This window comes from Chelonoidis abingdonii, chromosome 5, assembly GCF_003597395.2.
Source record: "Chelonoidis abingdonii isolate Lonesome George chromosome 5, CheloAbing_2.0, whole genome shotgun sequence".
Lineage (NCBI taxonomy): Eukaryota > Metazoa > Chordata > Testudines > Testudinidae > Chelonoidis > Chelonoidis abingdonii.
In genome coordinates this window covers 146,750,262-146,762,886 of record NC_133773.1, presented here as the reverse complement: position 1 = coordinate 146,762,886, position 12,625 = coordinate 146,750,262, and the positions used below count along the sequence as shown (strand labels likewise).

Genomic DNA, 12,625 nt, shown 5'->3' with positions numbered 1-12,625 from the left:
AGGTGAAGGACAGTTAGCACACTCCTCACCCAGATCTGTCACTCCTGGCTGCCCCCTTCCAGCACAACCCTGTTCAGGGCAAGGATCACTGGGGTTGGGCCCAAGAGAGAGCAGTGGGGTGTGATACTGGGGTCTCAGGGATGGATCCAGTGCACAGACCTAGACCCCTGGTCTCCTATCTACCCGCGTCCGCTCCACTGCCCCCCCCGCCCGGAAGTCCTGGGTCAGTCCGCTCCCTGCCCCCCCCGCGGGCCCTGGGTCAGTCCGCTCCCGCCCCACCCCTCCCGTCTGGGTCGTCCGCCATTACAACCTAGCCCCCCCCCCCAACGTCTGGTATCCCGTCCGCTACCCTGCCCCCGCCCCGCCCCGGAACTCCCTGGGTCCGCGTCACCAGACCTCACACTTGACCCACCACCCACAAGCCACGGACAAAAAAACGTAACCTGGGTCGGTCCGACACTCCCTGCGCCCACCACCACCATCCCCGTCCTGAGGCTCAAGGCGCTCCCTGCACCCCCCCCCCCACGAACGCCCACGAAGTCAAGGTCCCGCTCCCTAGACCACACCCCCCGCGAGAACCAGCACCATAGAGAAGTCCGTCCGACTCCCTGGCCAACAACCCACCCCCTCACCACAGAATCACATGGTCACGTACAGACAATCCACTGGCACACACACCCCCACCCGCGGACCACCGAAGAGTACAACGTTCCAAAAAAAAAAAGCTCCAACATGCCACCCCCCCAGCGGCGCCCACAGGGTCACGTCCAGCTCCCTGCCCCCCCCCACGACAGCCCCAGAGATCGAGTACCGACTCCCTGACACCCCACCACCCGCGCCACCGGGTCCGGTCCGCATCACACTGACACCCCCAACGAACAGGAAAACCAAGCACCAAATGAGGAACAAACAAACAAGGATCAAGCAGTTCCGCAATACACCATAGACCCCCCCCAAAAACCAGACCCGAGAACGCCACTTATGAAAAGGGAATCAGGTACCCCTAACCACTGCCCCACCCACGCAACCGGCACCCATAGAAGACAGATAAAAATACCAGACGATACCGCCTCCCATGCCCCAACCACCCACAACACAAAAGCGAAACCAACAAGAGGACAACACGGAATACGCAATAAACCACATAGCACCCCATCCCCACGCTACACTGAAGGTTCCGTCACGAAGGAGTTGTGGACAGCCGTCGCTCCCGGAGGACCCGCTAGAACAGGCGCGCGGATGACCGACAGCGGGGACCAATTGGTACCGTGCCAGCGCACCCGACCCCACTGCTGGCAACGATAGGGCGGGTAAAGAACACTTGGGCGCCGCGGCTGGGAGCTGGGGCCAGCCGGGCTTCTGCGGCCTGCCAGGCTGCACGCGCAGCTGTTTCAGATCAACCCGCCCCCCGGTGGTCCTTCCCGTCAGGCGGGCGGCGGCGCGGAGCAGCGAGGCGCAGCGGAGCTTTCGGGCTCGGGCTTCCGGCGGGAATCAGGTGCATCGCGCCCGCTTGGAAGCTGCCGACTAGCGGCCATGGTCGGGTCAGGTCCAGCCCCGCCCGCGGCTCGGCCGCCCCGCCCTTGCAGCATCCCGCGCGCGAGCCCCCCAGGCCCCCCCCATCTGCGCCCCGCCAAGTTCCCTTCGGCGCCGCGCCGGCCCCGCCCCCAATCCCCTCCGCCCCGCCCCGCGCGGCCCCCCTCCCGCCCCCTTACTCCAACCCCCCAAGCCCCCGGCCCCGCCCTATCCCCTCAGCAGCGCCCCCTGCCCCCGCACCCCCCCAATCCCCTCCCGAGCCCCCCAGACCCCCCAATCTGCGCCCCGCCAGTTCCTTCTGGCCCCGCCGGTCCCGCCCCCCCGTGGCTCCATTCCCGGCCCCCAGCGCCCCCAGGCGTGTTCTGCCCTGTCACCATGTGCGCTGGGCCGAGCGCCACGGGGCACGAGCTCCCCCCGCGCTTCTGTCCATCCTGGGGGCGCTAGCGGGGGCTGGGGAGCCCAGGGGGCTGTGGGTCGGGAGTGGGGGGCACTGGTGGGGGTTGGGGAGCCCAGGGGGCTGTGGGTCGGGAGTGGGGGGCACTGGTGGGGGTTGCCCGGTCCTGCCTGACTCTAGCCCAATTCTCCGTATTCTCTCTCTCCCAGCGGCGAACTCAGCCGTTCGCATGGCCTGGGATGCCAGGAGCCTGGCCTGTCTGAGCGACTCTGCCCTCAGCCTGGGGGTGCAGCAGGAGGGTGCTACCCCCCATAGTGAGGTTGAGGGCAGAGACCTGTCCTGCAGCTGTCTGCATCCCTCGGGGGGAGGAATGGGGCAGCCCCTCAGCTGCCCTCCAGCCTGCAGGCAAGGCCCCAGGCTGCTCCCCTGCTTGGCTCTTCCACTTCCCCCTGGTGTGGGAGGCTGTCTGGAGCTGTGTGAACTCACAGCCAGCTGCTGCCTAGAGCGCCCCTTGCTGGGCAAGGCCGGGACTGGAGTCGGGGTGGATGTGGAAAGGAAGGGCTCTGTGGGGCAGCCCCTGGCTCCCAGTGCTGCTCTGGGGAGCGGGCGTGGGGAGTCCACGGGGCGTCTCTGACACCAGCATCCCTTGCAGGCCACGGGCCAGGCAGGCTCAGAGGACGAGGCTCTGGAGGAGGAGCTGATGGATGGCGACGGGTCCCGCCCCTGGACCCCACAGGAGAAGGCCCTGCACGAAGCTCGGCTCAAGGCCAAGGCCAAGCGGCGCCTGCGGCGCACCTCGTCCCGGGACTCCACCCGGGAGCCGGCCCCCGAGGGGGGGGAGCCCAGCCCCGACCCCAGCAGCCCCAAGGGCAAGACCAACGACAGGAAGTCGCGCATCGGCAAGGGCCGTGGGCTCCCCAAGAAAGGTGAGGTGCAGCTGCCCAGTGCAGGCCCCCGGCCCCTCTGCTGCCTCGGGGCACACCCCTGCCTCACTGTGGAGGCTCCCTGCCCCCCCCACTTCCCTCCCTGCCCCTCCTGCTGCCTTGGGGCACACCCCTGCCTCACAGTGCAGGCTCCCTGCCCCCCCACTTCCCTCCCTGCATCCCCCCCCCTGCCCCTCCTGCTGCCTTGGGGCACACCCCTGTCCTCACCGTGGAGGCTCCCTGCCCCCCCCACTTCCCTCCTGCCCCTCCGCTGCCTTGGGGCACACCCCTGCCTCACCGAATTGCAGGCTCCTGGCCCCCCGACTTCCCTCCCTGATCCCCCTGCCCTCCTGCTGCCTTGGGCCACCCCTGGCCTCACTTGTGGAGGCCTCCCTGCCCCCACTTCCCTCCTGCCCCTCCTCCGCTGCCTTGGGGACCCCTGCCTCACCGTGGAGGCTCCCTGCCCCCCAACTTCCCTCCTGTCCTCTGCTGTTGGGGTGCTCACAGTGCAGGCTCCCTGCCCCCCCCTTCCCTCCCTGCATCCCTGCCCCTTCCTGCTGCCTTGCGGGCACACCCCTGCCCTCACGGGGAGGCTCCCTGGCCCCCCCACCTTCCCTCCCTGCCCTCCTGCTGCCTTGGGGGCACACCCCTGCCTCAAGTGCAGGCCTCCCTGCCCCCCTACTTCCCTCCCTGCATCCCCCTGTCCCTCCTCTTGCCTTGGGGCACACCCCTGCCCTCACCATTGCAGCTGCCTGACCCCAGTTCCTCCACCAATCCCCTGGCCTTCTCATGCATCCCCTCTGGGCACAGCCTGCCTCACAGTTGCAGGCTTCACCTGCTGTCACTCGCGGGCAGCTTCTCGCATCCCCTGGCCCTCACTGCTGCTTGGGGCACCCCTGCCTCACATTGCAGGCTCACCAGTCCCCACCAGCTCCCTTCTCGCATCACAGTGTGCAGCTCCTGCTGCCTGGGGCACACGCTGGTCTCGTCGGTTTCAGCCTCAGTCCCTCCTGGTTCACTGCTGCCCCACATTGCAGCTCCCGAGTCCCCCCACCGACACAGTGCAGCCCCTGCTCCCTCCCCCACCACTCCCGCTGCCCCAAAACACAGGATCCTCCTCGCGATTCTCCCGCAATCTCCCAACGCAGTCCCTCTGCTCTTCCTTGCTTGGCTGGTGGGAACCGCTCCTTCCATGTTCCATGTGCTGGTGGTTGTCTGCCCCCACTGAACTCACGTGACCACGTGTGATAACACGCACAGTCATGCCCTGGGCTGACAGCCTTGCTGCTTCTGGGTCCAGCTCTGTCCTGGGCTTTGGGGTGCTGAGCAGTGCACGGCCCTTTCTCAGGAGCCCCGTGTGTTCCACCTTTCTGTAGCAGGCCAGAGCTTGAGTTGGTGCCCAGCTGGATGCTGGTGCCCATGGGGGGTGGCTGAAACCTGTGTGTCCCCTGTCAGGTGGCGCTGCGGGGCAAGGGCGTGTGGGGTGCCCCTGGCCTGTGTGAACGGGCTACCAGGAGCCCAACAGAATGACGTCAACAGGGACTCTCAACTACGAACGAGTTCATCTCTAGGTAAACGATCCCAAGGGCAAGTGCAGTGGGCAGCAGTCCCAGGCCCTTCCTCCCTCCCCCAGGAGCCCAGTGTCACGAGAGCTTGGACTTCAGCACCCATCCAACTGCTGCCACGCGTGGCCTGCCCTGCCTTGCTCCGCCCGACTTCAGCCATGCCAGCTGCTCTGGACTGGTGCTGTCATTGTGGGTGGGGCTCTGTCTCACCCTAGGGGTGCTCCGCTCGGCTGTGAAGGCCCTCTGGCCCCTCCTTACAAGGGCGACGACGGTCTATGCCACAGTGGACGTCCGGAGCTGGAAGGAGGGGGGAGCTTGGAGAAGAATGTGCACCCCAAGGTGCCGGAGTACGTTGAGCACGGGGACTGCCCTTGGATGGTGATTGGATGAGTCTTGGAGAGGCAAACCTCCCCGACACCCCTCCCCGGCGGGCTTTTTGGTCTGGGAGGAATTTTCAGGGCCACATCTTCCATCTTGGCTAGGCCCGGGCGCTCCCTGTAATACCAGAGTAAGGGCACTTGGAGCCGTCGAGGGAGGAAGAGGATTGGCGGGGTAATAGGCTGGGAGCAGTCGAGAGGTAGGAGGTCCGTGAGTGGGTGCTGGTTACTGAACGTTGCCGTTGCTGGCACAGGACTGCTGAGAGGAGTCTGAACCTGGGCAGCAGGAAGCATTTGCTGTTCCCCTCACTGGCTGTGGCGCTGGGATGCCGTCGCAGGGAGGAGGAGGGATGGCCGTGGGGAGGTAAGCTGGGAGCAGTCGAGGTGGAGGCCCGGAGTGGGGCTGGGTCTGATGTGCTTGTGCTGGCAACAGGACCTGCTGATGGGAGCTGCAACCTGGGCGAGCAGATAGCATTGCTGGCCCTCAACTGGCGGTTGTGGCGCTGGAGCCGGTCGAGGGAGGAGGAGGATGGGCGTGTGGGTGGTAGGGCTGGGAGCAAGTTCGAAGGATGGGATGGAGGCCGTGATTGAGTGGGGCTGGGCTGAATGTGCCGTGCTGGTCACACAGGAGCGGCTGAGGGAAGCTTGAATCCCTGGGCAGCAGGAAGCAAATGCTGTCCCCATGCTAGCTGGCTGTGGCGCTGGATAGCCGGCATCGAGGTGAGGAGGAGAAGGGATGGCGTGAGGGTGGGCTGGGAGCCGGGCTTGGCTACTGCGCATGCGGGGCGCAGACGCGAGAGCTGAACCTTGGGCAAGGCAGAAGCATGCTGTCCCCCGCTGCTTGGCGCTGGGAGCCGTCTTGAGTGAGGAGTGATGACAGATGGGCGGGTGGGCCTGGGAACCTGGGCTGGGCTGACCGTTCCATGCGTCTCCGGACGTGTGAGGAGTACTGAACCTAGGCAGCCAGGAAGCAACTGTCGCCCAGCATGCTGGCTGGTGTCGCTGGCGCTGAGAGGGCAAGGTCCAGCCACCGGCGAGCTGACCTTCCCGCCTGCTCTCGGACCGTCGTGGGCAACAAGTCATTGACCTCAAGAGGACATAGCCAGGGCCTTTGACCAAGATGCCTCCCAGGGATCTGCCTGACCTCATCGCTGGACATCTCCTGAGGTCTCCGCAGGTGTGGGGGTGGGGATTACCTCTTTCGGCAGGGTTAGGGTGCGTGGGCTTGGGAGACAGAGTGAGGCAGCTGGGCTGGTGGGGCAGGCCAGGAATGTCATGGGGTGGGAGAGCTGGAGAGGGGGAATTGCCCGGGGGAGGGGGAGGCATAGGGTAAGGGAAGGAGCTGGGAATGCCCTTGTTGAGGGTGGGGCGCCAGGCTGGCAATTGCCATGGTGATGGGGGGCCTGGGGTTGGGTGGGGGCTCTATGGACCTCGGCCCGGCCAGGGCAGAGGAAGGTGTCGTGTGCCAGGCCTGATGCGGAGCCAGCACTGCGGCGCGTCCAGGGCAGCCCTGCAAGGAGCAGACAGTGAAGGGCAGGGGGCTCTCGCGGGGATGCTACGGAGCAGCCAGGCTGGTGCCAGGGAGCGAGACTCTGACCAATGAGAGGGGAGAGACCTTACCGCGGCGTGCTCACAATCCCGCGCCCCTTGTAGCTGGTCCAGGCAGTTCAGGGGCGGCAATGGTCAGCCACGGCCCCGGGCAATAAACTGGCCCAGACATCTGACAGAGGCGCGAGCATATGTGGTCAGGACACACACACACCCAGGGGCTCCCTCGGCAACAGCAACCTACTCTGCCTGCAGGGCCAGGTCCTAGACGGGACGTGAACCAGTTGGACAACGTGTGGGGAGTGGGGGGCGGCCAGAGGCCCGTGAAGCATCTCATCAAAGAGGTGAGCGCCTCGCGCCCCCAGATGGCTGGCTGGGCCCCTGGGCTGGGGGGGGCCTGGGCGGGCGCCTGCCCTTCCCCGTGCTGAGCCCTCATTACCTCTCCCCACAGATGAACCTGCTGCTGCGTGAGTACCTGCTGTCCGGGGAGGTGTCGGAGGCAGAGCACTGCCTGCGGGAGCTGGAGGTCCCTCACTTCCATCATGAGCTGGTCTATGAGGTAGGGCGCAGGCCTGGCCTGGGGTGTCCGTTTGGGGCTGTGCTGTGATCACCAGTGCTGGCTGGGGGCAGTACCCTTGGCACCCCCAGTGGCTGCTGCGGCCCAGCCGTGGGATCCTGGGGGGTGCCCATGATGCCAGCAGTGGCTGGTGCTGCACACCCCATGCTGATGCCCTCCTCCACCCTCGCAGGCTGCAGTGATGGTGCTGGAGTCCACAGGCGAGACTCCTGTCATCATGATGGTAAAACTGCTCAAAGTGCTGTGGGAGACGGGCCTGGTGACCCTGGACCAGATGAACCGGGTGAGTGCCGGAGCTGGGACAGGAGCCCGGTGAGCAAGGGGCTGGGTTGGTGCCATGAATAGGGTGGGGGAGCCAGCCGTGAAGTCTTGGAAGACTGGCCGGCTGCAGCAGAGGGCAAGGAGGCCCTTGTGGGAGCAGATTCAGCCTCTAGGATTGAGTGCAGCACAGGCTGCCATTCCCAGCCCAGGAAGCGAGGTCTCCTGGGGGCATCATGGCCCCTCCCTGCTCTGCCCCAGCATTCCTGGCTCTGATCCCCGTTCTCCTGATCCCCCCAGGGCTTTCAGCGAGTCTATGACGAGCTCGGAGACATCAGCCTGGATGTGCCCCTTGCTCACCGTATCCTGGAGCGGCTGGTGGATCTCTGCTTTGAGGAGGGAGTTATCACCAAGCAGCTGAGAGACACCTGCCCAGCCAGGTACCTGCAGCATGTGGGGCTACGGGTCAGGATTGAGGAGTACCAGAAGAACTGCAGAGGAGCCCAGCGCTGGGATAGAAGGAGCTTGTGGGGGGAAGCGCAGTGCTGGGATAGCTGGGGTCTGCGGGTCAGGATTGAGGGGCACCAGCAGAGCTGTGTGGGGAGCCCTGGGCTGAGGTGGCAGAGCTGTGGGTTGGGATTCAGGGGCACCGGCAGAGCTGTGTGGGGAATCCTGGGCTGAGGTAGCAGGGGCTGCAGGTCAGGATTGAGGGGCACCGGCAGAGCTGGGGGTCAGGAGTGAGGGGCACTGGCAGAGCTGTGGGGGACTGGGTTGGACTGGCAGGGGCTGCAGGTCAGGAGTGAGGGGCACAAGCAGAACTGTATGCAGGGGGAGCCCAGGCCTGGGCTGTCTGGGGCCTGGCTCACTGACATTCCTGTCTTTCCTCTCTTCAAGGGGCCGGAAGCGATTTGTGAGCGAGGGTGATGGGGGGCAGATCAAGCAGTAACTGGCCATCTCATCCCCCCCAGCCTGACAGTCCCCTGGAGGTGATTGATGTCCCCCAGCTCTGGAGTTCCTCCTTGTCTGTCTCCAACTGGGAACGGTGCCAGGGAACCACCCAGCCCCCAGAGGGGGCGGTGCAGAGGCTGTGATGGATCTTGGGGGGGAGGTGGGGTGGGGTCCAGGAGCAGGGAGGGGGCTGGTGGGCTGATCTCCCAGCTGGGGCTGCCCTGGAGCTGGAAGGGAGGGCTGGACGCAGCTGCAGGACTCTTGCCCCCTCCACCTCCCTGCAGCCCCAGCTGGGAGATGCCCCTCCCTCGCCTAGTGGGGCTGTGTCTTAACAACCATGCTGTGTCTGTGCCCCCGCCCCAAGCTTGGCTCCATGCAGTGGGGTTAGCAAGAAGGCATTTCCTCTCTCCCCTGCCCCAGCCTCCTATGCTGGCTAGTGCAGGAAAGAGCCTGCTTCTTACTCTACCCCCAGGCGGGCGGGGGGAGCTCAGCTTGGGGGCTTTGGGATTCCTTCCTTACCCACAAAGGAGCAACTGAGGTCACCCCACATGTCAGTCCAGCTGAGGGGGCCTGGAGGCGCAGGCCTGGCTGTAACTCCATCTGCAGCATTCTCCCTGGCGCCCCCCTTCCCACCCCAGGGCGTGGCCTGCAGACTGGGCTGAGTAAGACCAGCCTGTCTTAGGGGAAGGCAGTGTGTCCTTACGCTGCCCCGAGAGCAGAGCTGGGGGCTTGTAAGAGACATGTCCAGGCTTCTCCCCTGGGCTGGGCACTTGGCCACACAGGACAAGCTGCTTCCTTCTATCTTATGCCAAGGGCCAGGAACAATCTCCAGAGCAAAGGATTCTGGGTCACACTGATCAGCTTGCATCATGGGCAGTGACACAGGTAAGGGGGCCAAACCCAGCTCCCCACATCTCAGCTCTGCTCCTTCTCCTAGGCACAGATCCTGCTCTCCCCCTGGGACCCACATAAGCACTGCCCCGGAGACTAGCCTCAGCTCTGCCCCTAAGGTGATTGGCTGAGCATTACCTGCAGTCCACTGCCTTGTGCTACCCTACAACTTATCACTGTGGAGCTCCCCTGGGCTGCAGCAGTGGGAGGAGGTAGCACCAAGCACCGGTACGGGCCGCATGCAGGAGCACCGGGTGACAGCTGGAGTGGGGGGTTCTGCCTGGCCTAAGAGGGTCCAGTTGACGAAGGGCAGCTATTTGAAGGGTGTGGAACTGGGGGGCCTGTGGCTGGGGGTATTTCAGGGAGGTGACGGGCTGGGCCTCATCTCCCAGGGCAGGGGCCTTAAACCCCAGCGCATGAGCAAGGTGGGACCTGGGGGGGGAGTCTGAGGGGGCTGTCCCCCCGGTCAGCCCCCCGTGGGGCCAGGCGCAGGGAGGCAGCGGCTGGGTGCTGCGGGAGTGGCCGGCCCTGCCGGGCTTGCGGGGCGGCGCTGGTGCATACACACAATAAAGATGTGTCCCAAGGAACCGCTTGTCAGCCTGGGTTTCTCTCCCCCGGCGGGGGCGGGGGAGGGGGCAGCCCCCCAGCGTGGCCCCAGGTGCAGGGCGTGGGCTGGGAGGTCGGGCCCCAGGGCCCTGCTGCCAGCCCATCCCCCCGCCTGCGCCCGGGTGAGTCCAGGTCGGGCTAAGCCGCTCGCTCGCGGGCTGGGCACCGAGCTGCACCCGGGGCAGTGGGGCCTGGATGTGTCCTCTGTCCTGGACTACAGCTCCCAGCGTGCAGCGCGGTGGGCTACGGCGGCCAGTGCGCGCCGCGCGGGGCATGCCGGGAGCTGCGCTGACGGGGCGGCCCGCCCTTCCAGCCGCGCGCTCCTGAGGATGGTGACGTAGAAGGGCCGCGCCAGCGAGTGACATTAGGGGGCGTCGGTGGAGGAGGGATCGCGGGGGCGTGGCCCAGTTTGCTGACGTGGCGAGCTGGGGCTCGGAGAGCTGCTGGGGGCGGGGCCCAGCGGGCTGACGTGGCGCTGGGGGCGGGGCCGGCGGTCCCTGTCTCGGGCGGCGGGGCCATGGCCCGGGAGCGCAGGCGGCGCAGCCCGGAGAAGGCGGGCGGGGCCCGCAGGCGGCGCGGCGCGGCGCGAGCGCGGGGCTGCTGCAGGGCGGGGCGGGGCTGGGCCTGGGCGCTGTGGCGCTGGCGCTGGGCGCTGCCGGCCTGGCTACGGGCTCTACGGGCGCTGGCGGCTGGCCGCCGCGTGGTCACCCGCACCCGGCGCCGCGCGTCCTGCCCCGCCGGCAGCAGCGGCCCGCGCCGCGCCGAGCGCTTCTGGGGCTCTACCGGCCGCACGATCTACTTCGGCATGCGGCCGCGCAGCGCGCGCCCGCCCGTGCAGGTAGGGCGGGGCCGGTGCGGGGGGCAGGTAGGGGCGGGGCCGGTACAGGGGGCCGGGCGGGCGGGGCCGGGGGCAGTGTAGGGGCGGGCCGGTACGGGGGCGGCCGGCGGGCTGCCCCTGCAGGGTAAGGCGGCAGGTACGGGCGGGAGGGGCGCACCGTGGCAGGTAGGGCGGGGGCGGGCTGTGGAGGTAGGGGCGGGCGGGGAGGGGGGCGCCCGTGGCAGGTGGGCGGGGCCGGTACGGGGGGGCCGGGCGGGGCGGGGCTGCCCTGGCAGGTAGGGGGCAGTGGCAGGTACGGGCGGGAGGCGGCCACTCTGTGGGTAGGGCGGCGGGGCCGGGCTGTGGCAGTAGGGCGGGGCGGGGGGGAGGGCCGCCCGTGGCAGGTGGGGGCTGTTTCGGGGGGCTCCCCACGGGGCCGTCTTTAGGATTTACGGTGCCTTTTAGGCGGGGATTGTTAACTGGTGCCCCTGTGCTCTATCTGCTCTTAGCAACACAAGCATAAGCTGACACTGCTGGGAATTGGCACAGGCTGTTACTGAAGCGGTTTAAGGTAGATGAAGCCGCTGTAACGACTGATGGATTGCACTAAAGAAGCCGCACTGTAGAAAATCTGATTTGACAGACGATGCAATAACATAATTTTTTTAATTTGTCACATTTTACTGAAACGTCTATGAAGAGGTTTTGAAAGAAGAATTGTTTTTAATTAAAAGCAATCTTCTGGCTTTTTTGCTGCAAAAAACAGTCATAATGTCATCGATGGCAAAGACAAAGTGATGTCTTGTTTGACTGCAAGAATAGCAGACCAGTCAAGTGTTTCTGACTCCTTATGGACGGAGATATTTTTAATGAGCTTTGGTTTTGAGAAATCCTTCTCCTGATGCTGCTGTTACATGGAATTGTCAGTAGAATAGGAGCGGCAATGTGCACGTTGGGATTTATGTCAACGTTGCTGTATGATAAACTGTACATGTTCCATCGATTTTGCATGTGGCAACACTGATAACAGTGTACTCAATTCATTCATACAGTTCAAGTCCATTTAATCAATGATCGCGTGCTTTCAGGAGGCTTCTTTGGTCAGAGTTCCCACACCGGTGCCCACAGGTGCCATGGCGCCTGCAGGGCCTCCCAGTGCACCCACGTACTGGCTGGCGGACAAGCATCCACCAAAATGCTGCCAAATCGGGTAGCATTTCGCGGTGATGCCACTGGGTGACACCACTTGCCACCAATAAGCACGTCATCCAGAGGCGTTCTGCTGAAATGCTGCCGAATTTCGGCAGCATTTCGGCAGATGCTCGTCCACTGCCACAGTCCTTCTCTGGGCCCCGCCAGACGAAAAAAGGTTGGGACTACTGCTCTAGGTTCTTGCACTTGTCATTACTTGCTCTTGTTTTCTATTTTTTTGAATTTATTCCTCTTCAGCCCACTCAGCTGAGTGAATGAACCCCAAGCCGACAGTGGTTGAGTGGCTCAACTGGGGTCTCAGCTGCCAGCTTGCTCAGCCCACTGCCAGCGAGTTCCTTGGGGTCACCAGGCCAGCAGCGAGTGCTGAGGGGGGTGGCACCCGGGACCCACATGCAATGGGGCCTGGGCAGCAGCCGAAACCCCAGAGCAGCAGCAGGCTGAGCCGCTCACCCACCACCACATGTCATCAAAAATCAGCTCACGTGCCCTTTGGCACGTGTGCTGTAGGTTGCCAACCCCTGCTCTATACACTAGTAAGGAGATGGATATTACAGTTGTTGGAGGGCTCTTTTTAGTAGTAACAGGGCTATAGAGAAGTCAGTCCCACATTTTTGTTTCTCTGATGAAAACTGGCTCCCTTCCCCATACCAAACATGTCACAAATAATTGTCAACAACATAATTTTCTGTTTTTTCTGTTTTTGGGGGTTTTTGTTTTTTTTTATATTGAAATTGAATTCAGGATTGTTAGCAAGCCTTTGCGAACAAATTTGTTAAATGACAATCTAAATGGCAACGCAGTACTGCGTCCATGCTTGCTCACCCCCAGCCTGCTGGTCCAACAGCTTCTTGCAAGTAGAGGAGGAGATAGGTGGAAAACTGCAGGACCCCAAAATCCACCTCTTGGGGTGCAGAGTGGCAACAGCAGCAGCAAACCCTCAGCTTCGATCACACGCCAATGGGCACCACCGCTGGCC

The 12,625-nt window shown here is 64.5% G+C and overlaps 1 protein-coding gene across 1 annotated transcript; it reads left to right on the top strand.

The window, feature by feature from the left end:
- The first annotated feature begins 1,430 nt into the window (after window positions 1–1,430).
- Window positions 1,431–9,601, top strand: LOC116829258 (programmed cell death protein 4-like). The gene is made up of 10 exons (XM_075066740.1): window positions 1,431–1,582; window positions 2,580–2,853; window positions 4,306–4,421; window positions 4,677–4,805; window positions 5,737–5,977; window positions 6,455–6,684; window positions 6,792–6,899; window positions 7,090–7,200; window positions 7,476–7,615; window positions 8,070–9,601. Exons 6-10 carry the CDS (start codon window positions 6,532–6,534, stop codon window positions 8,119–8,121), a joined length of 564 nt encoding a protein of 187 aa, XP_074922841.1. The 5' UTR covers window positions 1,431–1,582; window positions 2,580–2,853; window positions 4,306–4,421; window positions 4,677–4,805; window positions 5,737–5,977; window positions 6,455–6,531; the 3' UTR covers window positions 8,122–9,601.
- The last annotated feature ends 3,024 nt before the right edge of the window (window positions 9,602–12,625 follow it).